Genomic DNA, 27,970 nt, shown 5'->3' with positions numbered 1-27,970 from the left:
TTGCCGAGACTGATGTACATTCCCAGTTACCACAAGGATGGATTGGCACTGGGGCTTGAATGGGTGTTTAGCCATACCGCGTAGAGGTGTAGTGTGACCTTTGCTTTCAGATGGTTTATTAAAGGTGCTACCGCATATTGGTTTGTTTGAATTTTTGTTCTCGAGAGGGCACAGGCCAATTTAGAGTTCCTCATTTGTGTCGAAAAAAATTCTTTTAATAATTTCGATTTCTTCATCTTCGATGAAAAAAAAAAATTGCTTTCACAGTAATATTATTTCCAAGGGCAATATATTAATTATATTTACCAATAGTTGTCACCTCAGTCACTATCATCAAACTTCTCAAATCAATTAAGTCAACCTCAGTTAAATTAAAGAAAAGTATTTGCAAATCGGTTGGTTGCTTTACCGGACATTCCTTTCAATTATTATCAAGGCATCATATATTCTTGTACTTTAATTTGTTCGATTAAATCAACTTTCAAGAGCTTTGGAATTTATTTGGATGAGCAGGTAGACTAAATATGCCAGCTGGTACGACTAACTCTTCAAAAGATTGGCGTTAGTTGTCAGACAAGGAGAAAATCTGAAGGTGGATATTGTGATGGCTGGTTTGTAAACTCAGTCATATATGTACCTATGCGAAACTAGTAAACGACTTGCATTTTCTAGATCATTAAATAATACTTGTTTATTGTACATATTCGTATAGTTCTTTGCTCCTTCATATGATAAATCTACGTTAAAACATGCATGTTTTGGCTACTAAGTTACATTTTACCGTTGGAACTTCTCAGTGAACTTATTTTTTGGTTCATCGAATTACCACTTGGTGAGACTAAAAATAAACCTGATTTAGCAATAAGCATCACGGATGCAGTGTGATTTGCTAACAGACGATTTAAGTTGTTATAAAAAATGTCCCTATTTGAAGCGGAAAGGTCAAAATTCTAAAAATGCAGCGAAACAATGAGTTCAAACAAGACTGAAGATTACGAATGATAACAACTAGTCTAATCTGAGTGAATCAAACAACACCACAACTTAACACAGACAATAAGTTTTTTGAACGTTGAAATAAACATAGAAAAACAAGATCATTGCAAGTTTTCTTTTCTGAAAACGGGTGTTCAATCCAAACTATCTTGGTCGTTGTTGCTTTTGGTGGATCATTTTAAACGAGTAAAGTTTTCCTGCAAGTAACAGGGAGCTTACGAATCGACGTCTTTGCACGACGCCGCCGTTACATTGCGTGACATGTTCACTGCGCATGCCTTTCTGAGCACTTGCCAGCTTCGCGCCAATGGTGAGAGCGATTTGCCGGCGTCTTGGAAACAGGAGGAGGTGAGAATAGTTTACAACGTTTTCTCTGGATTCTTCGGGTATTTTTGCCAGATAATTTAAGTATCACATTAGGGGCATGTCCTTGACGTTTAATTTTAATTTTTTTGTCTGTTTTCGTTCATGAAACGACCTTCTACAGTGCCATGGCGAACGCTATGAGTTCAACCAACACTGAAAGCGTTCAAAGCACGACATGGTATGAATGAAAAGGAAATTGCTGTATGAAAAATCTTTCATTTTAATCACGCTTCACTGAAATATGACATTTTCTAGTGTACAATAAATTTGAAAGGACTAAGTTGTTATCTCGCCAGGTAGCTGTAGCTGTTCAGCAAAGTTTATAAATGTCCTCCGTGTCGAAACGAAACTCAGCCTTGCATTCGTTTAAATCGAACCTGTCGTAGTTCCAGAACGGAAACTCTGGATTTGTTGACTTGTGACAGTCGTACAAAAGTACAAATTCTTGTTCGTTTATAAAGTTGTTTACATAAGCGTATGCGATACAAGCTCTCGTTTCTCTGAAGTTAGGTATTTTGGTTTAAACAACTCGCCTTGTCAAAAGATAAAAACAAACTTCAGAAACGGCGGGAAAGTTTGTCGGTCGTGCATAAACGTCGTCGTCTTTACTGCAAATCGTAAATTCAAATTTCTGCAGGACGACGACGCGAGACTATAAGGTGACACAACGGCGCCGTCGTGCGAAAGTTGTCGATTCGTAAGCTCCCTAACAACGCAATGATGACGATGGTACTGTGTTAAGTTGGAAAAAGCCTGTCCTGTTTTGGTCACAATTTGGGGCATTCAACATCCCTACCAAAGAGCCTCTCAGCCCATTCTGGGACTTACTTTAGCTCTTACCTGGGTGCACACGGATTTCGTGCAGTGGTGCGTGTAAAGCCAAAAGACTACAGAGCATGCGTATTTCTATAATGGAAACAACATGGCGGGAGCAGAGTTGTGGTGCCAGTGACTCCAAACAAGAAGTAGACAGCGCTCTTTTGTTTCTGGCCACACGTTCTGCGCATCTCGAGATACTCGGGTTTCCTATTGGTGGTGCCCCTTAAAATACAAGCATATTTTTGTGCGGTTTAAAACTATGCGGAGAAAGCAGAACTTAGCAAGTGCTCTTGGTATTTAAAAAGGAAATTAGGGGTAACCATGCATTTTTTCAGAGATAATAAAGCTTTTAAAAATTTGATAAAAAATGCCATACATCGCTTTGTATTCTAGCACTTTTTAGAATTGTTGTTTCTTGATTATCTCTGAAAAAAAAGGCGTGGCTACAACCAATTTCCTCTTTGGATTCCAATAGCCCTTGTAACAAACTGCACAAGAATACCTCTGTATTAGTAGGATCCTTTTATCAGAACATCTTCGCATATTCTCGTGAATTTTTGGGTCTTTGTTTGGGTCATATTTAGAAACCGTAATTTTGTGGATGCGAAGAGAAAAGAGCTGGGCAGTGTACAACATTGGGATTTTTTCTGAATTCTGTTAGTGGGAATGGGATTTGAACACTGGGAAGTGGGATTTGGGGAAAAACTGGGTTTGGAAATAGAATTGGTACGACCCCCTTCAGGACCCTCTACCTAATGTTGTACATTGATTTCGCCCTCATTCCTTAATAACATATACCCTACCCCCCTCCCCCCCCACCCCCTAAAAAAAGCAAGGACATCATCGGTCCTTTCATAACTAGACGCTTTTTTAGGTTACGCAGAATACTTGGGTCGATGTAAGCATTAACGTTGCTGATTACCTGTTGGGGTTGGTTATTCAATTATCAGTCGAGTTTCTTAGCTCTTAATGATACCACAAGATAACAGCAATCTGTCAGGTACTGGAAATTCTCGTGACTGTTACGAGCATGGATTATAAACCTTATCGTCAGCGCTAATTATATTTTGGCTACACACTATCAGTAAGTTGTTTTCATCAAGAAAACAGAAAGACAAACAGACACAAAGCTTTTCTAAATGAAAACTTGTAAAATTAGTAAAAATTGACAAACAAACCTTTACTTGTTTTGTTAGGTCGAATAATACCAGTAGCGTTTAAGCATCAGTTAGACAAAGTCTGCAGCGACACGCACCAGTAATAATCTTAAGTTATGATCTCTGGTCTAGTTTCCTTCGCATTGAATTATTCGATCTGTTTGTCATAGCGTAATTTCATCGCCGTAAACTCTCCAATTTCCACCGTTTAAACTGTGGAATACTACTTAGAAGTTATTGTTTCGATTTACCGCTTTAAGAAAGGTTTGTTTTCTTTCTTTCCGTTTCGGCATCTGCTAGAGTTACCCTACTTATCGTACAAGGAAATTTTTTTTTTACGATAACCTAATGACCACACACATTCAGGCCTGGTTCACGTTTTCTATTCTGGTTACGTAATGTCAGTAAGTGCCAGATTACAATTGAATTGTACTCGTTTAATCAAGGAAAAAAAACAGATAAAAAGCTTTCCAAATTGAAAACTTTTAGTAAAAATTGGAAATCAAACCTTTCATTTTTTTTGTGAAGTGTATTTTCAGTAGCGTTTAGGCATTAGTTCGACAAAGTGGTGTGATGTGTGTTTAAGCTTATCAATGACCTTTTCTCCTCGCATTGTGTTTCTACAATCTGTCAAAATACGCGTGATTTCTTCGCCAGGAACTTTCTAATTACCACCGTTTAAACTGTTAAGTACTTCTTGGAAGTTATTCTTTCGATTTACTGCTTCAAAGGGGATGATTTTCTTCCTGAAAACGGCATATTTGAATCTAAAACAATTAGACAACATGGCCGCGAATTTGAAAGACTAGTGGCTATGTGACGTCACACAGATAGGGATGAGTCGATCCCCTCCCTCTCTATCCAGATAATTGAGTTTGATTGGGCCGTTTTTGTTCAAGACAATGAGAACCATAGAAGACAAATATATACCCTCTAGAAGAGAAAATAATTTAATTCAGGTTCAATAAATTTATTCATTGCAATTTGTGACTTCGAGGAAGGAAAGGAAGGAACGCAACCGAAAATTTTGACACGGTCTTCACTGAAAGCATCCCGCGTAATTAATGTGCAGATTTTATAGCTACCATGAAGATGCCGAGTTCAATTTTAGAAACGGTCTGCCCTCAGGGAAGAAATTTGGGACACTCTGAGTTAGGCTCACAATACATCTATGCTTGCGACATACACTTTATGCCCTTGAACACGTAAGTTCATTGTCGGCCTCCTTAGTAGTTGACATTCCAACAAATCTGACATGATTATCATCAATTCAGGGGTCCTTCTGGAGCCGTTGAAAACTAACCGATAACCAAACATCCATTCATTGACAGACGTCTTGACACGCAAGGATAGGATCATAACAGTGAATATTCGTTGCTAAGATAAACGTAGGTTAGAGTAAAACTGATAATTAATATCCCCATTGGACCTCTGTATGTCCGTGGGTCTGAGTCTCTGTTCCCCCAGTAAATGTCAGATAAGGTTTTTCTATTCAAGTACTTGCATAGCATACGTGAGGGACTGGCTAAACCGCAGAGCAATGTAGTGTGAGCATTGCTTTAAGGTGGTTTATTATGACATCGTTTTGTCTTTACACGAGATCCCTATAATTTAGGCGATCCACATCTCCACATGCATTGCCGACTCTGTTGTACATTCCCAGCTACCACAAGGATAGTATGGGACTGTCACCTGAATGGGTGTCTCACCAAACCGCGTAGAGGTGTAGTGCGACCTTTGCTTTCAGATGGCTTATTAAAGGTGCTACACATATTGGTTTGTTTGTGTTTTTGTTCTCGAAAAGGCACTGGCAAAGTTCCTCATTCGTGTAGAAATAAATTAGTCACAGTAATTTTATTTCAAACTGCAAAATATTAATTATATTTACCAATATTGGTTGTCATCATCATCATCATCATCATCATCATGAGTCAGAGTAAGGAACAAGAAAGGGTGACTGTAAGTTTATACATAGCCTCTCAGTCACTATCATTAAAACTTCTCAAGTCAATTAAGTCAACCATAGTTACTTTAATTTGTTAGATTAAATCAACTTTCAAGAGCTCTGCAATTTATTTGAAAGATCAGGTAGACTAAATATGCCAGCTGGTACGACTTACTCTTTAAAAGATTGGCGCTAGTTGTCAGACATGAAGAAAATCTGAAGTTGGATATTGTGATGGCCGGTTTGTTAACTCAGTCATATATGTAGCTATACAAAACAAGTAAACGACTTACATTTTCTAGATCATTAAATAATACTTGTTTATTGTATATAATTTTTATTCGTATAGTAAATTGCTCCTTCGTATGATAAATCCACATTAAAACATGCATGTTTTGCCCACTAAGTTACATTTTACCGTTGGAACTTCTCAGCGAACTGATTTTTTGGTTCATCGAATTCCCACCTGATGACCTGATTTAGCAGCAATCATCGCAGATGCAGTGTGATTTACTAACAGACGATTTAAGTTGTTGTGAAAAATGTCCGTGTTTCAAGCGGAAAGGTTAAAATTCCAAAAATGCAGCGAATCAATGAGTTGAACCAGACTGAAGATTACGCATGACGACAATTAGTCTAATCTGATTGAATCAAACAACACCACAGCTTAACACAGACAATAAGTTTTTTGAGCCTTTAAATAAACACAGAAAAACAAGGTCATTGCAAGTTTTCTTTTCTGAAAACGTGTGTTCCATCCAAATTATCTTGGTCGTCCTTGCTTTTGGTGGATAAGTTAACACGAGTAAAGTTTTCCCGCAAGTAACAACGCAATGATGAAGCTGGTACTGTGTTAAGTTGGAGAAAGCCTGTCCTATTTTGGTCACAATTTGGAGCATTAAACATCCCTACCAAAGACCCTCTCAGCCCATTCTAGCTCTTGCCTGGGTGCACACGGATTTCGAACCGTGGCATTAGGCGCATTTTGGTCCATATTCATGACTGTCAACATAGGCTTCAAAAGCCATTCCAACTTTCTTTAAGACTCATTTTAGCCATTGAAAGTATTGACTGTTTGAACACAAATTTAATAGAAGAGCAGCAGAAATGACCCTTATTTAAGGTCTATAACATATTTTTTGAACTACGCTGTAGTTAACTTTCCCTGTAGCTCACACCGCAATTTTTGTTGCAAGACAAGTTTCGAAAAAGGTAAAGTATACGCTCAACTTGCTAGACTTGCAACACATCAAGCTGCAGGAAACATAATCAAAGTCGACAGTACTTAATGTTGCACATTGACGCTTCCCTCTTTCCTTAATAACATATATCCTCCCCCGCCCCGCCCCTCTCCCCCTACAAGAAGCTAGGAAACCATCGGTCCTATCATACTGACTAGTCTTTGCAAATGAGCCCGCAGTGATCTAGAATGAAACACTTAAGTTTGATTCAAAACAACTGTGTTGCCATCTAGCATCATAAAATCCTTTCTGGCCGTGAGTGCATTGTAATGTAGACAGTAAAGGGTCGCTCGTAGCTCCTATGAAAATTTTGGGCACTCTGAGTCGAGCTCTTTGCGACACACACCTTATCCTCTTGAGCACGTGGGTTCATTGTTAGGTCCCTCAGTAGCTGACATAAGTTGACAGTAGTTGGCGTACGGGGTCCTACTGGAGACGTTGCAAACTAACCCATAACCAAACATCCGTTAATGAAGTGACACCTTGCTACGCAAGGATAGGATCATAACAGTGAATTTTCGTTGCTGACAAACGCAGGTTAGAGTAAAACTGATAATTAATATCCCCATTCGACCTTCGTATATCCTTGGGTCTGAGTTTTTGTTCTCCCAGTAAATGCCAGAGGATAGAAAAAAAAAAGTGAAGAAAAAAAAAAAAATACCATGAATCGAGCTTTAGTGCCATTATTAATTTTAGTAATACAGACTGCAAAAACTTCATTAGAGAATAATAGTGCATAGATGAAACTTTGCGGATAAGCTTAAAGAATTTTAAGCTGAGGAAGATTAACTGAACAGTAACAGTCTGAAAACAATTCATGCTCCGGTTACGAAGAACAGCTTTGATTTCTTCCTGCTTGGTGGCAACGATTGAGGTTGAAATATCTCTAGTACAGTTTGCAAAAGCATGTAGGACGGAAACCGGATCAGGCGAAAGATCCAGTTTAAAGTTTCAAGTTTTGATTATGACATAATTTTTTCCAATATCACCAACCGAAAATGAAGGAAAATACTGCAAAACAGTTCCTTGGTGACTTAAAGGTGGTGCTGAGCGTTCCAAACCGTAGTCTGAACAGCCCCAGTTCATCGTCACGAAAAGAAAAACCTTCGTTTACTGTCCCTTTGTAAATGTTCATACTCATCTTTCTGCGCACTAGTGTAGAAAATATAGATTTGCACGTAGATTTTAATATCCTTCCACACATCTTCGAATACTACGAAGTAAAATCATACTGACACAGGTTAGCTGTTGAGATTGACACGGGTGAGATTTGAGATTTTTCTGGCATTTTCCTTGGCAACTGGAAACGTTTTACATTGAAGATAGCAAAGACAATAAAGAGCCATATATTCAGTGAGTATACGTAAATGCTAAATATTTCTTTTACCGGAAAGGCTATCCCATGACAGACGGATATATAATTTGTTCGTGACAGAAAAAAGAACTATTAAAAAACGTGAATTTTCGTGAATTTACAATCTAGTAACTCTGGCGGGAATGATTAATCCAGATTGTGGCTCTAAATGTTATCCAGCATTCTAAAATCTATTCGTTTCCACTCCGCTTGTACTCTTGCGGAGGTCAGCGACTAGGGTTAATATTTGCCATTGTAAAATAATGCACACCAAATACTCTGTGGTTTTCTTCGATGAAAACAACGCAGCAACAAAGGCACCAACAGGAGCCTAGCAGGGTTTCAGGCTATCAGGGAAGTAGCCATTGAAGTTATGTTGAAAGGTCCAACACACCTTCGAACATTAAATTGATCTTGTGACAGAGTTTTCGATCCGGTCTTGTTCTTACTCTTGTCTGTACCTGTTTGCTTCATCGATGGTCGTAATAATCAAACCTGTGGAGATCCCAGCACCAATGACGACCATTTCCGTGACAGAGCTTGCTATTCTTAGCACCAACAGTCCATACATGTTGCTGCGGAGCCGAACCCCTAGCTTTCTTCTCAAACACTACTGTAGGCTCCACACAACGTTTGACGAAAGAATCGAATTAGACGATCAATTTTAGCGGGAACTGACCTGCGCAGTGAATTCAGCTTGAATTTCTGAAACTTTACAACGTTAGTTCAAAATGGCGCATTCACCGTTTGTAGCGGTTTCTTTTTGCCAGTGGATTGGAATGATTACGTATTCTTATTTGAACTCTGCTGTGCCTCATGATCCCAAGGATTGCGGAATAGTAAGTTCTTCATTGTATTTGCCTAATCCTATCGGGGTATTTATCTGAACCATGAAACAGGCCTCACAAAGCTAATTTCCATAATAAGGCACATTTCACGCTCTCGAGGAAGCAAGAAGCATTCTATCAGTCGTGTCTGAGGTCGAAAGCAAAGCATTCCCTTGTTAGACAATTAAGACAATTACACTACGTGACTAGGTTCACAGCAACAGATATAGCTTTAGTTACCATTCATTATTAAAGCTGAACAACCTGTCAGTTTAATTTAAAATAAGTGTTCCAAACGTAGTTAAATCTGCAAGGAAGGATATAACAGATCCACAATAAATTGCAAGTTCTTTCGAGATTTTCCGGGTCTTAAGTTCATGGATGTTTATTATTCTGGAATCATTAATTGCCCGGCCCCTGAATATGCCAAAAATCTTGCTTATCAACACTGCTCGATTAAATAATTCATCCTTTCGCTGAATTATTCTCTCATATTTGGTTAGACACTTAGCTTGGAATTAGTTCTTTTCTAATTCTTGCTCTTCCTTCACAAAAAGACCAGTGCCGTAACTGAAAGTGAAGAATAACAACACACGGCCGCGTTCCTTGATCGCGTGCTACTTAAATTAGAGGCCATTAGCTTTTGATCCCACTGATATTTACAACCTTGAGAAAAATCTATGGGTAAAATGAAGTTGTGTTCATCATCATAATTTAAGTTGCACTAATTAAGCTCAGTGAAACGTGGAGAAGCTATTCTCCAATTCAATCATTCTTAAGATTCGCTTGTGGAAATTCCTTTACCGGATGTTCCCGTGACATTCAGTGTGCCAACTTCGCTAGCTATCCGATGATCAATCAGCTTGTTTCGGTTTTCTGGTATAGATTCAACGCAATTATCCATTCGGGCACCTGACTGGGATTTAAGATTTTCTTTCTCTCTGTCTTCCTCACTCTCTATGTATAGTATGTATCGTTAACACAATCACGAAGAAAATGCCATAGCCAGTGCATGAGAGTCTGTTACAATCGTTGATCAAACAAAGAAATGTATGGATACAAGAAGCTAAATTGTCTTCATTGACCGGTCTTCATTGTGGGTTTAAAAACGGCGGTGTCAGTAACAATTCGAGTAAAACTTGTGATTCACAACACTGCTTAGCAAGATCTTGACTGCTCATGAAATCAGACTAACGCGGGAAAAGTGAGGAAAATGTGCACGGTAAATCGCGTATTTGAATCGAAGGGCTGTTTTTGGGTAACACCATTTTGTGCTCATGCACTGGAGCATTCATCCACCAAAAGGTGAATATAGCGTTACTGGTTAATTATGTAGAAAGTAAATCGGCTTGCTTGCTGAATTAACTTGGAGTAGTCACTGGTTTAAAAACAGCTGAAGACTTGACGGAATCGCTGACCCGGCGTTGTCATTAAATTCCCTGATCATGTTAGAACTGGGAGACAATACACTCAAGGCGCACGAAACTGAAAGTCAATCCAGTTTGTGTTAACATTGACAGAAACTCAACATTACAACTCCAAGGAGTCGAGTCCATAATTATCTGTGGATTTATCACAACGAACAAGTGTGTTCAATTGATCTAATGGAAGCAGACTTTTACTGCTTATTCTGACAGGGGTACACGAGCTTTAACTTCACTTCGAAAATCATATGGCATGGGTTTTCAGTAACTAACTGTTACACTGTTAGGAAGGAAGCTATCGCATTTCAACTTGTTTTCCAAAATCTATTTTCCAATTTATGGAGGTTAGTTGCAAAGTTAGAATCTACAACTGATCCTTTTCAACTCTCGCACACAATACTATTAACTGAAAATGCTCAGTTCTATTGATGAAAAGAAACAAACTTAAAGAAAGCCCTCTACCAAGAAAACAAAACAAAACTGAAAGAGCCTACCAGACCTAGGGTTTCTAAGTTACGAACACGATCAATTTCGTTCGTTCAAGATTGGGGTATGACTTTGGTCTAATTAAGCCTGTTTCAGAACTTCCTTACCAAATCGAACCGATTCGAACATAACGCGATGCCGCAGTGAGTTAACCGACTGCCAACAGATCGTGTTACAGTATTAAACCTTCCATAAATTGGTTTTAGATCCTTTTCAATATGACAGTAAGCGTCAAATGCTCTGAAATCTTGATTACAGTAGTTAGAACGCAAAAATTATATTTGAGAACTATTTCAGTTCACAAGTTTCTCCTTCGTGCCATTGATTATACATTCTGTGTATTCGTTTCCACAATCAGTAATAAACTGTAACAATTACACATGTGATCTACGTATTTTGTACAACAAATCGTTACTTTGATGCTTCAAGTTCACGAGATTTCAGCGTCTTTCAACAGACATACTATAAAATGAGACACTAATTTAATTTGCTTTTGCAAGAAAATTCTACATTAAAAGATTACTCCAGCAAAAACTGGTGAACTTAATGCGTCTATCTGTAGTTGACCATCAACTTGATTATACGTATGATCACGGATACAGCCAAAGACATTATGATAGCCATTGTCAGACAGTCGACAATGCAACATTTCATAGTCTTTTCCCAGCTGTCATTTTGATCCAGCTGCTTGTACCTAACGAATGTCTTAAATTTTAGAAAGTTCTTGTATCGAGAAAGCTGAAATGTTTAGCTTGTCAAGACGGCATGGGACAAAAAGAAAAGCCTGAAGATCCGACGAATCGAGCCTAGCACTGTTCGGTCCTGTTAATGTTTCCTCTATTTGGAAATGAAACGTACGTTTTATTTTCCACTGTAATGTTTCGTGGAGCTCCATGAGAAATTGCCGGCTTAAAATCACGACTATTTTTGTACATTTAGACGATGTAGATGGCACGGATTTAAATGAGGTAACCAGTGAAAATTTTAGAAAGGCAGCGTAAATGAGTCGACCGTGATGAATAAAATCATTTGATGACCGCCACTGTACCCCGCAAATTGACGAAGATGTTCACTGTCCTTGGGTAATCCTTCCCAATAAAGTGAGGTTTTTTTTATAAATTTAAAGTCACCTTAACACATTTGGGAAAATTAAACAAGTATTCTATTCCAAATTGTGAAATCGAAAGTCAAAGCCGACTATCTATAAGCTTAATTACAAACCATTTGCTCTTGCTGTTCAGGGCCAGCCAGAACGATCGAGTTATTCTTCATTTACCTTTCATTACCTGTTGAATTATCAAAGTTTTTCAATCTACAAGGACCAGCATTGCAAATTGCAAGATCATCATCACGAGAAATTTATAGCTTCTTGGAAGCCTCACAACCTGTAGCCATTTTTCCACTGATTGCACGTTTTGGATCACGGCTGTGGATGAGGAAGACGCTTACCTCAGTCCGCGGGCATGCATTTATTTCCATGAAATCTTCGTAGTCAGCAGTACCGCTCTACCGGAAAATAGTTTTTCGTTCATCCTCTGAATTGTCTAAACATCAGAAAAAATGCGACCCTTCTTCCTTCTCGTCCGTCCGTCGCTACAGAGGTGGCTGTATGTGGTTCAGTTACGTAGCAGCACTGATTTTGTCGATACCTAAGTTCGGGCTGTTAAATTTTAATAGTGCACCGCCACCTAAACTACAATAAAATATACTCTACTTAACCAAAAACATCAAGGACTGAAAAAAGCGGCAAGTAAAATAACTTAATTTAACCTCAGAAAAAAGTTTTGACTTAATGGGTAATCACGCGAGCTAGAAAAATGCAGATCAATTATCCAAACAATCTTTCTCTACGAAAGGTGAGTTCAATTAACCCAGTAAGCATCGGGATTCAGTTAGGCTATTTGACCGTGCAATTATACCCCCAAAAAATTTATTCACATACAAGAGAGTGAGCTCACATGCTGCGTATACCAGATGATAAATCAGGTTGTTTGAACTATTTAAGAAATTATAATTCAGCCACACCAATCATCTTGAATAAAAATAAAAATCGTCTCTCTTTCCTATGGTTAACAAGAACAGGTTCTTCGGCATTAAACACATTGCGCATAATTCGCGATCATACAAAAAGTCGATCAAAGATTTACTCAAGTCTGGTTTGGTTTATACAACCTGGTGCTGTCGTAAAATTACCTGTTGTCTGTATACAGAGTAAGGTACAAAAGTCAAACGGCACTCTCGTCAAAATTACAAGATGGTTATAACCATCAATGAAAGTCTTGCAATTTCCATGGGGCTGCGAGAGCGTATATTGCTCTTTGTTTTAGAAATATCTGCTTACCTTCGCGTAGGTAAGGTTTCGACGCCGGACATCTTGCTGTATTTACAACATCCACCATTTTAGTCTTCCTCCCTGTTATAAGAAAGTAAGTGCTTATTGAGTCGAGAAATCTGTCGTCTGTTGTAAAATTGAACTTTGTCCGTCGGATTGCACACATGGGGATGGGACAATTGACGTATTTTCTATCGTCAGGTTGTACCTACACAAAGGATATGGAGACCAAAAGGCTCACTAACCTATAATCCATCCAAGTTTCCATCATGCGGAATGGAGGTGACATCGCAGCTTCAGAATTACATTAAATGAATTTGTTTTGTTTCATTTCATTTCATTTCATTTCATTTCATAACTGCAACGGAAATATCAAAAGAAAATGGTCAATCGTGAAACAATAATAGATTTAATGGAACCAAAATGCAAGGAAGTTTAAATAGCATTAAGCTACTTCAATTGATGTTTAAATCCTTTCGAAGTCAGATTTTATTAGGTCAACACTTAATGGGCAATCAAATGAATGCAAAACATTGTAATCTTACATACCATTTGTTATATCACGGCATCATTCCGCAGATCGATCTTCAAAGGAAAAATAATGAACTAATAAGGAATTCGTCAATGCAGCTAACTATATCCTAAACCATGGAAAAAAAAAAAAAAAAACTCCTGGAGAGCTTCACTGAATGGAATTCTAGTTGGTTCTTCATATCTTCGACTTGAAATCAACGATTGAAGTACATTCTCCGTCCGCGCTTGCCCCTGAATCAGTTCAATTTAGCTACTCTGATAAACAAAGGAGAAACGAGAGATTGAAAGTACGAAAAAATAAATACAAGGGAATTTCCACCCGATCATGAAGATTATAACCTAAGAAGAGTCGTAATTATATCATCGTTTTAGAGCCAGATGATCCTGAGAAGAAAGTTTGCCGTTTTGAGACAAAAGAATCTTCTTTTTCCAACATCAATTGACATGAACTTTGAGCCACGCAAGCGACAAATCATATACCCAACAAACAGTCCTAATAAAAACTATTTTTTTGTAATATGTTTTCCTCCTTCAGGAGGTCAGTGTAGATAACAACGCGCTTTCGCAAGCGACTCATCCTGATTATATGTTGTCATGTCACGGCAGGCTCTTCACGCAGTACTTAGTAATACTTCTTAATATGAAAGTTTCCACCCATATCACTTTCTATCTGAACACCACTGAACAAGACAATGGGGCATAAACTACCTGTTTTCCTCGCGCTTTAATTTGTGTTACATGGAGCCCGTACAGAGACAACACTGAATATGAAAACGCGTAAATCCTTCTGGGAACCGTTTGAGAGAAAAGCCTCGCTTCTACTCTGGAAACATTTTTAAAAAGGTGTCCGTTTTTAAAATAATTTTTGCGGCAAGATGTGCGGCAAGGTTCAAATTCTTCGCATAGATATATCCCACATTATACAGATCGAGGGATCCCTTTCACCGTGGTAGTGGATTCCAGGCCATAAATTGGCCCAATTCAATATATGATATAACAAGAATCAACGCTCCGCATTTTGCCGACTATATCATTGCTCTGGTGGTGTTGGTTACGACAGCTTAAGTCGTCTGACTTTGAAAATAACAGCAATATTTTATGAGCAGTCAAATCCAGTGTTCTTTAATTCTGATCATTTTAAATTTCATCCATTAAAGTCATTTCATTCTAAACTCTGCAAAGAGCAAGTAAACCTTGCACTTTAGCTATTCGATTGCTTTACATAAAATCTGTCAGCTTAAAATGTAGCATAGCGGGCCAACAAAGTTTTAATATTTTAATGGCAACTGAGTCCAATTACTTTAAAAACAACTCTTAAGTAGTCCTAATTACAACTCCCTGTTTCCAGCATGACATACGCCATGTTGTCCAAAAACTGTCCTCCGGCATTCCGGAAATAGAACTGCTCACCTACACTATCGATTTGTTATGTTGAGTGCTGGGCCAACTGTTTCGAACTAAACTTCATTTTCCGGCGTCGGCTAGATCAATGTTTCTTTTGGGCTTCCAGCCAGCAACAAATTAAGTTACAGCACTTGGAAACATTTCTGCTGTGATACTGCACTGATTCAAGGGATTCGATTATAGATTACACTCTGCTATGCTAACAATGTTAATGTTTCTACAGTTATTCATAAAATCATGACTTTGTTTACATGCTGTGTAAAGAAAGCAGGGCAGTTGTAGCCAATAGACCATGTTAAGTTTTCGATTGAGTACAGAGGAAACTTGTTGATTGTGATTCTTTTAGTAGTTGCTGCAGCTCACAATCATTTGACTGATTTGAAATTTGGAACACGGTCAGAAGGGTAAACACCACTGATTACTACAAATTCTTCAAATGAAAATTACTATAAAGCGAATAAAAGTTAGCAGTTGTAGACTGAGATGAAATGTTTCAATCAAACGAGCAACACACCATGGCCAGCGCGCAATCACACTTTTGAGAAGCAGGTCTTGGTGTCCTAATTTTGGCATCACAATACAATATATAAGTCGATGCAAAAATCGCACAAGTATTCATGCTATACACTTTAGTACCAGCTTCTTACAAAAATATCCTAAAACACTTGTAGGAGTCACCCGACTCAACTAGTCACTGGCGCTGGTACTTGTACAACTGGATATTATCGAAAAATTCGGTGGTCTATGCTTTTACTCCCAAATAATAAATACTGATAATAAAAATAGCATATAATTACTGTCCTTGTGCTACTATGACCCAAACACTATTTTGTAAAGCTTTGGTAAACTGTGCAAAACACAGTCATTTAAATAGAAGTCAACTGGCAAGAATTTATGAAGTCACAAAACGAATGATAAAGTTTAACAAAGTCAGAAAGCGAGCAACAGTCGATACTACAACTGAAGCAAGCTCTCTATTCAATAATCTATCTGCACTTCTACATTTAATTCATAGCATTTGATTTCTTGTAACAGTACTAGCTAATGAAATGTTTTCACCAGCGCACACTTATCTCGAATCGTCCTCTTCTTCCACAAATCGTGTATTGTAAACATAGTTGCTGAAGTTCATTCACAAAAGACGACTGAAAATTCTTCTGTAGCTATAATCGGTCGCGAAAAAAGCTGAGCAATAATACCACCCCCCAGGTTTATTTCCCCGGCCTTGCACTGGCTAAAGAATCAAACTTAAAATTCGATAATTAAACAGGAAATCATATTCTAGAAATAAATATCAAAAAACTTCTCTAATTTCCATCCATTTGTAAACCTAATATGCAATTTTCATTTCAACATCTTAGTAAAGTTCCGGGGGAAGCCTTTATTGGAAATATCGCGCTAGTTTGAACTCTACACAAATCAAAACATGTTGCTTTTTTTGGCACATACCTATCATTGTTAAACGCATTTAATGGCATCAGTGCTTCAGTGAAGGCACAAACGCAATAGTATAAATAATTCAAGGTTAGGAAATTACAGAAAATCATGATTCGGATCACCATACGACGTGAAAAGAAGTCAAGGAAAAGAGAATAACTGCGTTACAAAAACATTTCCTTCAGCATTTCGTCTCGGTATTTCTTTCAGAGCTCTGTAATTAACCCACTTGACCTCTCTTTCACGACTCTGTATCAAAGAAGCATGCAAGCTGTCTTTGTGTTCCGGTCTTTGTCAGAAGAATTTGATGTAATTTGCGTCCTGTCAAATTTGTCAAATTGTCTGTCAAATTTGCGACCTGTTTTTCGGACTAAATTATAACAAAATCCTTAGCAGTATAAACATGCCAATCACCTCAGCTAGTCAATGGCCAGCAAATGGAACAACTCTTCAACAACCACATTCAATTACAGATACAGAATGATTCCTAGACTACCTTCATTTTCAACTTCCACAAAACTTGATCTCGATGTGGTTAAAATTTTCTTTTAAGTATGCCAATATATCTCCAATATACACTTATGTCCAGAAATGCACCTTACCCTGAATTTGGGTACTTCACATAAAACAGACATTTTTGTCGTTTTCATATTACTTTATGTTTGACAGAATTATTTGTGTTTTAATAAGAATTAAGGTTAGGGGCCACCTTGTGATGTCGATCATACAGTTCATGAATATCATTAGCGTGCATTTCTGGACATTCAATATAAGCATATTCACCGATTACTATTTGTTGTTCTGCGACTATCCAACAATTTATGCAGCAAAATTCATTTCAAGCGGAACGCTTGGAAACTAATATCTTCTGGGCTCTATTTATTTTCTACACAATTTCTTGCCTTTAATATAACGTGCGCGAGAAGTGTTAACTTCGAACGAGGTCTTAATTGTGAGTTCACAGCCTCCACTGAATCGGTCTGGAAGTCTGTGTTAGTCACGGTTTAGTTTCAAAGAAAGTGGAGTAACAAAAAGATGAAAAAAATACTGGTTGATAATTTTGAAACCCTTATAATAAAAGGGCTTTTAGTATTTTTAAGAGAAGAAGCTGCAATTTCCAAAATGATCATAAACTCAATATTTTTTCAAATTATATTTACTTCATCTTTATCTTTTTATATCATTTTTGTTTTATTTTCCTCTTGCGCTCTGTGAGGTAGATCTCTCTCAGTGAAGCCTGCTTTCGAGTTCGAACTGAACACTTAATAAATCCTAGTAAGCTCTTCTATTTTGAAAGAAAAGTTGTGACAGCACAGGCAATAGTTTGAAGCTGAATAATTCGGTACTGTCTCTTTTGTGAGGTCATTTCGGTATCAAGGGGTGATCAGTCACAAATTACTCAGTTGCATTCACTTCTAATTTCGGCCACAAGGCTTTGTTTTTCGAATGCCATCATTTGAGTAAATAAATCTGCAGCATTTTGTGAAAGTGTAATCCAAAAACCATGTAGTATGAATTAAAAACTGAGATGAAACAAATAAATTTCACCCATTTAAAACTACTATGGCTACATGCATTTGAATGTTAACATTCAACAATTAACGAGTACTGATTGTCTACAAGTAAGGAGAGAAGAAAACGTATATTTGCTTACTTTACAGCAAAATGATGCCATGCGGTGACTGTAGCTTCTCTGCTAAGCTTTTCCCAAGTTGCATTTCTGTTGCTTTCGCTTTTCCAACTCTCGTGTTCTGTTAGCAGTAGTAAGCCAAGCCACGTGCTTTGAATAAACTGATGTCAACCACAACTTTGGAAGTTGCACGATTCTTTCCACGCGATATCTTCAAGGCAGCCAAATTTAATGTATCGACTAACAGCAAATGCTCCAAATGACTCTAGGCCATGTAGTACTGGCTAGGTCGAGGCAACAGCCGACTTCAGTTGCCATTTCGCTGGCAAGTAAGCTTCCAAAGTAAACATGTAACTTCAGTTAATGTTCGATAGAGCCAAGGTGACTGATTCAGTTGCCCGGCAACTAAAAATCAGTTAATTTGCGCTTTCTAATTGCGCTATCGTGGTTAGCTGGTCGCTTACGGCGAGATATACTTATGTGTGCGGACGCTGGGCGTTAAAGTTCTCCCTTCAGTTATCCGGAATACGAAATTCCTGTTACAAGTCTATAAGATCCGTACACTTTCTTGCCCTTCTGAATATGCCATGCCACGTCCTTATATTTGTCGTATATATGACTTTAAGGAACCGTATGACGATCATTCCATGCAGAAGCAAGAACATGCTTCAACGACTGCTCATCGTTCTTTGCGTTCTTTGGGCTGGGCCCCAATAGTGATCAGCATCAGGTTTCTCCCTTAGACATCACTACTTGATCAAACATGTATTTAGTGAGAATGAAAGGCATGATCAACAAACATGAAATGCATGGGTATTTAAGCAAATTCTCCCAACTGGTACCAAAGGGAATATATGTGGAACTATTAGGAGAATTTGGATGTTGATACTGAAGCTTAAGGGGTTAATTTCAGTAGAGTTGACACATGAGAGTTTGACATGACAAGAACGCACACAACTGATCGTTTTTTCTGATAATGTCAGTGCCAGAAATTCCCAGCCATGACCCGATGTCTTTAAAGTTTCCGTGAGACAAAGCCTTGTTGGCAAGAATCTGCCTCGAATCACGAGACAAAACAGGAAATCAATAATGGATCCTTGCCATTGAACCATTGCCGAAAACATATCACCTAGTGACATATAAAATTTATTTTGAAAAGCCGCCATCTTGGATCAGCTTTTGCTTACTATCTTACTATCTTGGAAGTCTCGATTTCTTTAAAACTGGAGAAAACCATCCAAATTAACTCAAATTTTATGAAAACCAAAAAATAAATGCTAGAAAGGTGATAGTTAGGTAAATAGGTAGGTCAAATAGCAAGAATCCAAATTTTTAAAACTGAGCAGCGATCGTTGACAAAGAAAGAGAGCTACAATGAGGATATAAATGAACCGCTGGAATATGTGCATGTTCCGGTACTCATATGAGGACTACCGGCCAGTGACAGAGCAAAATCCGCTTCGGATAGGGAATTCTTTAGGTCAGCACAGTATGTACTTGTTGTATTACTTATGGTGGATTTGATCCCTATTCAACAAACCAGAAAGCAAAAACAAAAAGCATGACCACTCATGCACAAAAAGCGGACCTTTGATCGTCTATGAGCGGGCGTCGAAGCACAGGCAGCTGAAGCTCATGTGATGAGAACGTGCATTGAGTATTGTAGGAACTTGACATTTCCCTGAAAACGGTCGATTTAACAAAAAAAGAAGCCTCGACCGTGTTCTGTTCTATTGTAAAAAGCACGCAGGAAGCGTCTTGAGCACGAAAGAAGTGTACGTGGAAACACGAGACGTACGTAGTCGAGTGTTTCTCCCTACTTCTTGAGTGCTCCAGCCGCTTACTAAGTGCTTTACAACAGCACAAAGGACAGTCGAGGCTTCTTCATTTGTTTTATGATAAAGAATCATTTTATTTCTCCACGCATTCACGCTCATTTTCAAAACAAACTTTCTTTTCCAAACGAACAGTAGTGGCGTCAGCGTGCATCTGTACTCTCATCTCCCTCATAAATCACGCTAAAATAAGCCAATCACAATCCTTGTTAGAATGCTTCAAACAATTTGATTGGTTGAACAAGACGAAAGCTGTAAAACATGTTGAAGCAAAACATCAAAGTTCACAAACTTTGCCTAGTTTGAAAGTAACGCCAGTGCTTCTTCAGAGTTTTTCCGTTTAAAATTCACGATGAAAAAGTAAAATGTATTTTTTTTTTTAATTCTCTAGAGTTTCTCCTGGCGAGCAACCGCAAGCCAAAGAGCCAGAGGACTCTGGGTACGAGAATGGGCGCTGGCCAAAAGGGTCGCGGTACTGGGGACAAAAATGATGACATGTTATTGATTGATTGTTTTTTAATTTTCTTTTACAGACTTCTCTATTTTTCAACGCTTTAACGTTGGTGTTAAAAGGCACACGAATTTGAGATGTTCTCTTTTAAAGAATTATTTGATTGTGACTGGAAGATGGATGTAGACACCACTGAAAATAACCAGCACTACGCATTAATGATTACAAGTGGGACGCCTGTGAAACAGGAAAAAGGAGAGTCATTCTCCCAAGCGACCTATCATCACACCGCTCCATTGCCACAGGGTCCAAACCCCTATACAGACCCTTTGGGTTGTATAAAAATAACCAATGTCTGCGGATCTTTACCTGACGATTTCTATGAAGAATTCAGCGAGAACCAGATTGATAGGCGCTTTGTTCAACTGCCACCGATGACAGAAGTTGGTACTATGATCCAGGAGCGCATTTTCAGGTCAATGTACCCTGTAGAGATAGAGGTGAGAATCTTATCCAAGTGCTTATGTATAGCTCAATGAAATCACCAGGAACAAGGACCAAGGAACAACTTAAACTTAAGGTCCTGAGATGACAGTGGAGTCCGCCAATGCGTGGCTATTTCTCCAACTTTTTAGCTATCATTTCATTGTAGATATTTTAGCTTAAATGTTTTCCCTACAGTGAACAACGTATCATTACCGTTACGTTAGGGTGTTACTGCTCTTGGGCACTATCTCCTCTCCATGCTTTCCAATCCACATCTATCTAAAGGATGAGTCACCGGGCTTCAGTATTTTATGGAGCATGAAAATTATTCCCGTATTTGATTGACTGATTGATTGATTGATTGGTTGGATGATTGGTTGGTTGATTGGTTGATTGCTTACTTGATTGATTAATTGATTGATTGATTGATTGATTGATTGATTGATTGATTGGTTGATTGGTTGGTTGGTGGGTTGATTGATTGATTGATTGATTGATTGGTTGGACGGTTGGTTGGTTGATTGGTTGATTGCTTACTTGATTGATTAATTGATTGATTGATTGATTGATTGATTGATTGATTGATTGATTGATTGATTGGCTTTTTTAGTAACACTCCTAAGGCGTTCTTCTTCTCCATACAACAAGTTATATAATTCGGTAAGACATGTTATGACAGCCTTCTGACAGCTGTTTTAAAAAATACAGTTAAATGGAAAATTCAACAGCTTAACAAAGAAAAAAAACGCAATAAGATAAGAAAAAGATTGCCGACAGAATTAAAAACTGTGGTTTTCTTTTTGTGGAAAAACTGCTGTCAACCTTTTAGTGGAAGGCAATATAACTTTATCCATTGATATTATCGTAACTTTTCGCGAAAACCTCTAATTGCACAAATGTTACAAGAATGTGAATTTAAGGCAAGAAAACTTTGAGTGTGGACGATTTAATCCAGGAATAAAATTAGCTGGCTTGAACTGTCTGATTATAATTTAATTACAATTCAGTTATAATTGAACTGTATTAAGAGTGAGTGAGAAGAGTCTTGACTAGTCAATCAAACAATCAATCAATCAATCAATCGATCTGGTACCACCTAATTTATCGTTTCCTGTGTAGGAAATCGTCTCTGAAGATGAAGACAGTCCAGTAACTCATGTGACTTGTAAAACCAAATTGCCTCTGTACCACTTAAGTAACCAGATGCAAACAACAAGCTTCCAGATGCAAGGCATCGAAAACAGTGCAGCACCGACGGTCTACCAACCGTTATATAATTACAGTGGTGGTTACCGTCCACGGGGATACCAACAGGATCCACAGCAGTCTATTCACGCTCAAATCAGTAGCGCTGATCCTAATAACTACAGTTGCCCTGCCAGGTGCCCCTGTGTTTGCCACGTGTCATCTTCAAGCGTTTCTTCTAACTTAGCAGTCTTTGATGAGGAAAACCAGCGTCCCTGTGTAATTATGACGCCCGTGAACCGTGGGAATGAAGCAACTTCGATTGTGACTCATGTCCCTTTACAGGTAATTAGGAGCCTGAGAAATTTCTTGTTAACTGTTCACAACGAAATAAAACCAAAGGAACAAGAAGAAAGTCTTGTGACCCAGGACAAAAAATATTTCGCCCTAAAAATGTTTGCGTGAAAGCAGAGGTAAAACTATAATTGTTTTGTTTGTTTGTTGTTGTTGTTTTTTTAATTTCGAAATACCAATGTTTAGGCCATAAGAAAGACCAGCAATAGGTGTTCAGTAGCTTCCAGCCAACGGTCCCGTTAATGACTTTATGTAAAGATCCGGCAAAAAAACTCACAAACATTGACTGCCTCAAACTTTGACTCTAAAAGAGTGACAGGATTGTAACAGTGCTAACTCAGCTATATTGTAAAAAACGTTATTTTAAACAGATTGATGGCCACCTTTTCAAGCCCTCGGGAATCTCCACGGAGCGGAGAACTAACCAAACGGTAAGTACTAGGAAACTAGATTTTTCTCCTCTCTCTGTTTTCACCCATCCACACTAGAAACGAAGCGTTTTCAAAAGTCTCCGATTTCATCGGCGTTTTCGAGCGTTTTAGTGTGGACGACAGGTGAAAACGCATGAAAAAGTATGCATTTTCAAACGAAAACGCATTAGTGTGGTTGGGGCCTAAATATCTTTTAATTAATTAATTAATTAATTAATTAATTAATTAATTAATTAATTAATTAATTATTTAATTAAGATACTGCTCAATTTCTTGAGAGAATTTATTTATTTATGATACCTTTGTCCTCGTATAATCCAAACACAATGTGAGATGACGGGAATACCACTGTATTTACAATAACGGTGTAATCAATAACATGTGAATAATGGATGTTGAACTATGGGCTATAGGTCTTTAAAAACAAACAGTCGTCTTGGTAACCAAGCGTTTCCCTCGTAGCCAAGGCGCGGTGGCTGAGCGCTTGCTGTTATGCCCAGAAAAACGACTGCGCGGGAAACGGTTTAACTGTTGCTAAGAGATTTGAGCTACTGGCCAATTACTGGGGGTAAAATACAATATATATTGTTTTTCAAATTCCTCCTCAACTGGTAAGTGGAACAAACTCCTTCTACCCCTTGCTAGTTGCAAAATGTGACAGAAAGATGACTCTTCCAACAGGAAAGGAGTCGAAAACAGTTTGATGAAATATTGGAAAAATATACCATTTTGAAATAACATAACTATAACTCGACTGATACATTTGGGCTTTGAAATATGCTTCGTTTGTTGGATTGCTGTAGGGCTAACTGTTTTTTGAAATCAATGACAAATGTTTTCAGTTGGAAGTAGTGGGTAGAAGTAGACAAACAAAGCAAAAATTTGCATACATAAGATTTTATCTAGGACTTTCGCAAACATTACTTGTTGAATTTCAGTTTCTTCTCAGCTCGAGAGAGCGCCAACTCCGGCCTCTTTAATTTGGATGGCTTCAATGTCGGATGAAGCTCGATTAAGCGATGAAATCACAGCAATCGCTTTTCAAACCATGCAATGCTGAATACAAATCGAACACTAGAAACAGCTTTCAAGCACTGAACGCGAGTAAATGGATTTTAAACGACGATATTTTTCTCCGAACCTGAAAGGAAGTTAGTTTGTCATTCCATGGCAAGGGATTCAAAACAAAAAAACGAAATATTCCGAGGAGAATATCTTCCAACTATCCACTTACATCGTAGCAACTCTTGACCATCTTGACCGAAATCCCTCCCACACCTCTTCGTTACCTGTGACTTGCAGCGCCTTTTCAGACTCCCGGAAGCGGGCACAATTTGCTTCCTTATATAGAGATGGGCATTGTAACTTCTTACGAGCTTCGTACGACTGATCGAGTTTGGTTCCTACCCAGGGGGGGATTATGAGTTAACTCTCGTGCACTTAGCGCCTACGCCTGGGACGCCCGGTTACTAAGCCTAAATGAATACTGGCGGCATAGCTTTGAAACAAGTGGAGCGTTTTTCAAGCTTTTCTATAAGAAATATATATGGAGAAACTACAAGAATCGAGTAATGAAACTTTATTTGAGATTTTTATTTAGTCGAAACCCATTTTTCCTATAGCCCATGCTAGAACCTTTACGATCATGCCCCTCTCTCCTTCTTTTTTCCCCTCTCCCGTTCCACTTCCGTGCGACTATAAGCTGGAATTGTTGGTAGCTCTTTTTCTCACCTTTCCTTGAGCGAAATGGCAATTTTTCTTGTGCCGGAAGGTACTGTCGTATGCATTTTTTCTTTATCTTCGCTCTGGTTATGTAATGTATAACTTTAATTGTTTATATAATAATACGAAGAACTTTGAAATAAGATGCTAAACAAATAGCCCAATTTTGATATAATTAAAATTCAGCCTGAAACAATAACATCGCTGCAAGGTTCCGGGGAATAAATTGTATAGTTTTTATGGGTTTATTCCCAGAAGCCTTGCAGTGATGTATATTGTTTCAGGCTGAATTTTAATATATCGAAATTGGTCAATTCAAACGCTCTAACTCGACATAACATATTGCATTAACGTGACATGTATTTGTTTAATGACTGGCAGCCAGATCTTAATCCAGCCTTTTTTTTTAGAGACAACACTGTGGTAAGCGATCGCCAAAACCCTTTTTTCCGTCTCTGAAATGTAATCAAAACTATTTCTTGAAAATCTTTTCCATCAAAATATCTCAGCTGTTATTTCTCGGGAATGGTATTGCAGCTGATATCCCCTCGCCGCTAAGCCAATCAAAACTCCGGAATTGCATCATCCATTAAATAATTACGATAAGATCTTCGACGTTTAAGCTACTTGCCTCTCAAAGTGAAGTAGCGTTCTCATGATATAACTCTTACATTTTTGTAGGTATTGGCTTCATATACTATATTTTGTAACCATTTTTCTTTTCCTTTTAATCAGCTTTCATTTGAGTGTCGAAAGTAGTTTCCGTTTGATTTGGTGTTACCTTGCTTTGCTTTGTGATTGGCTCAGCAGAGCAATACGCAGGCCTTAGAGCGGCTCACAGGACTGGCTGACAAAAACAAAAGCGGAGCAATCAATAAACGACAAAAGCAATGGTTCCTCACTAACTGTGAAACAATAGGGCTGCGTGATATACAGGTCCAATGAAATTAGAAGTTCAATTCAAAGTCGCGCCTCTTCCTCAAGCCACGAGAAGCAATTAAACCAAAACCGATCCCTATTCTCACTGTCTAAGGCTATGTTCACACGGGACCGGTTCCAAATGGTTCCGGGTCTAAAAATTGTGACAGATAGGCCTTTTGTTCACACAGGACCTGCTCATCGTACCGTCAGTCCGTTCCCGATCAAGTCCGATAACTGGACCTCCAGAAAAGCAGGTCCAGTTTTGGAACCGTTTCGGTCCCAAATGGATCTGTCACCGTGTAAACACCTGGACCGGTTCCTTTTGGTGCTAGCAGCGCAGTTAAGCTTGGGTACTAGTTGAATTTATCGACTTCGGTCTAGAAGTACATGAGGAGGCAAAAAGTCGTTGTTTTGGTTGGCATACTTCTTGGTTTAACTGCCTTAAGGCAGCTGACCGTCCTCCAAATGGCTGTTAATACAATATTCCATCGGAAATCTCGGAAGGATATCTTTCGAGAAACCTTTCAATGATGTCTTCATATTTCCTTTGAACAGTTTCCCAATCTTTTCCGTTTGAGACCTCACAGGCTTTGTAATCTGTAATAACTTTTAAGAGAAGGGATAATTCATCGTCCGTCTAGCTGAAGGCTTTATCTCCTTCCTCTATCGAATTAGCCTTCTTCGGCGCCAACGTGTATTCTGCGGATGCTTAACTGGTAGAAACAGCTGCTTTTCTTACTTCGATTGAGTACCGAACCATAACGGACCGGTCCCGTGTGGCCTGACGTTGATAAACGGAACGATGCCTTGTCAACAGAAGTGTTCTGTTCCAGGATAGGGTCGGATCCATTTGGGACGGTCCCTTGTGAACATAGCCTAAATAACCACGAAAGCAGCCTGCGTGCAACGCTGGTATGTTTGTAACGCCTCGGTGTTTTAAAGTCAATGCCACCCATGTCTCGTGGGACTTCATCTGCCTATTTAAGCAAAATATTCCTGCTCTTTGGTCCTTATCGCCAAGTTACGCCGTTCTGGGATTTCAGAATGTTTCTTCACCCACCCACCTCCCCTTCGGCGACGTGTCCTACTTTTCGTTTCCCTGTCTTACGACCTTCTATCTTCGCAAAATCTCGCCTCCCATACCTTAATTCAGTAAAGGCAGCGAGTGGTTGTAATGACAGTGAAAAAGGTTTACGATTTGCCCCCGCTCTTGCCGCCAGTTACATGTGCTTGCTTCGAATTCTGATTGGTTCTTTGCGTAGTAGGTGTCAGAGTAATTGTGTTGGCTTTGGTTTTACGACACTCAATTGAAAACTACTCATTACTTGATAGTTATCAATTTGTGTGTTCTTTGCTATAGAACGAAGATGATCCAGACTCTGACGATTCTGAAGAAGAAGAATATTTCCGACAGGCCATGAATGGGAAGCTAACCCGATTCAAGCTCGCTAAGGAGGACTGGGATAAGATTCCCCTCAGTACGTTTCCTAGCGGTGGGCGATTGCTAGGTGGGGACTGGACCCGAATCTTCTCCATCAAAGTGAAGAATAGCAACCCATGGTGCGATTTGCGCTTCAAGAACAACCACGTGAGATCGGCCAATTCCCGTAAGAGGCACTCTGCACCGTTTTTCAGAGGGGCTGGTGAATGCAAGCGTCCCGAATGTGGACTGAAAATTGCATTTGTCATTCATGAAGAGAGAGGAAAATACGTGGATGTCAAGTACATCGGAAATATTTGCCACAAAGTTCAGGCATGAAGTGACGTCACTGATTGTTACGAAGGAGCAAGCGATTTGTTGCCTGACCGAACCGTAATCACAAACTTTTAGTACGTTGATTCTTTTTTCCCAATTTGTTATTTAGTGCAAAAACTTTGTTAGTAAAAAAAAAAGGGAGAGAGAGGATTTAGTTAAGCCAAAACGTTCTATTTTTGACTGTATTGCCTTTGAGGCCATAAAGTAAGAAAATAATTCCTTTTGATTTTTAAGGAGAAAAATATACCAATAATTATAGCCGAGAAGTCAGCCCATTTATGATAACGGAGACAGATAAGATATTGTCTGACCGCAATCAGTTTGTTTTAGTGCAATATGACGATCAGTTTTACTCAATCAACTGATGTACGCTTTACTAGAGCACAGTATTCTATGATAAGAGAATATGGCAATATAGACAAAGTAAAGAAAATAGTGATAGCACGATTATAAATAAAATAGATAAAAAATAAATACTTAATACTTGTAACGCGCATTTTAACATGGCGTGATGATCGGATCATAAATCCCTTCATTGTTACCAGTTGTAGTTTTTCATACAGAAATATTTGTTCAGATGGAAGATAACGCAGGATATTGTACTGTCTTGTTTTTGGTTTGATTTCTGCTCTTAGCTACTTTGCACGGCAACGACAAAAAATTAAGGATAGGTTCAATTAGGCTCTAATTTCCGCTTGTATACTGGAAAAGACTACGGTTGCCATTGCTGAGCATAACAAGAGGAAGAATAAAGAGCTACCTAATGTTTGCTATGAAGTGGATATTACTAGTAATTTCCGTCCAATCCTCGCAGACGGGAAACTGGCTGCAGAAATTCCTGACACATCAGTTCGTTTGCCGAGGAACGACTGTTCCG

The 27,970-nt window shown here is 38.6% G+C and overlaps 1 protein-coding gene and 1 long non-coding RNA gene across 4 annotated transcripts in view; one reads left to right on the top strand and one right to left on the bottom strand.

The window, feature by feature from the left end:
• LOC146487161 (uncharacterized) overlaps positions 1 to 18,059 on the bottom strand; it is a 24,716-nt gene extending 6,657 nt beyond the window's left edge. Inside the window, exons 1-3 of one of the 2 annotated variants that reach the window (XR_014857266.1) lie at positions 17,977 to 18,059; positions 12,957 to 13,028; positions 2,203 to 2,403 (exon numbers count right to left, since the gene is read on the bottom strand). This is a non-coding gene — a long non-coding RNA (uncharacterized LOC146487161). Of the gene's footprint in view, positions 1 to 2,202; positions 2,404 to 12,956; positions 13,029 to 13,496; positions 14,193 to 17,976 lie in introns of those variants that run through there. The other variant, XR_014857267.1, reaches the window with a different exon arrangement.
• On the top strand, positions 6,707 to 27,970 carry LOC146487160 (uncharacterized). Of its 2 annotated transcripts, none has more exons than XM_085086169.1 (5): positions 6,707 to 7,061; positions 20,321 to 20,738; positions 21,844 to 22,254; positions 22,635 to 22,694; positions 26,698 to 27,969. In XM_085086169.1, exons 2-5 carry the CDS (start codon positions 20,376 to 20,378, stop codon positions 27,094 to 27,096), a joined length of 1,233 nt encoding a protein of 410 aa, XP_084942295.1. In that variant the 5' UTR covers positions 6,707 to 7,061; positions 20,321 to 20,375; the 3' UTR covers positions 27,097 to 27,969. The 2 variants fall into 2 exon arrangements, with proteins under 2 accessions (XP_084942295.1, XP_084942297.1); XM_085086171.1 differs by lacking the exon at positions 6,707 to 7,061 and adding an exon at positions 20,199 to 20,226 and having other exon boundaries at positions 26,698 to 27,970.

This window comes from Pavona decussata, unplaced genomic scaffold (genome assembly GCF_977016875.1).
Source record: "Pavona decussata unplaced genomic scaffold, jaPavDecu1.1 SCAFFOLD_16, whole genome shotgun sequence".
Classification (NCBI taxonomy): domain Eukaryota; kingdom Metazoa; phylum Cnidaria; class Anthozoa; order Scleractinia; family Agariciidae; genus Pavona; species Pavona decussata.
This window is presented reverse-complemented; position numbering and strand designations above follow the sequence as displayed.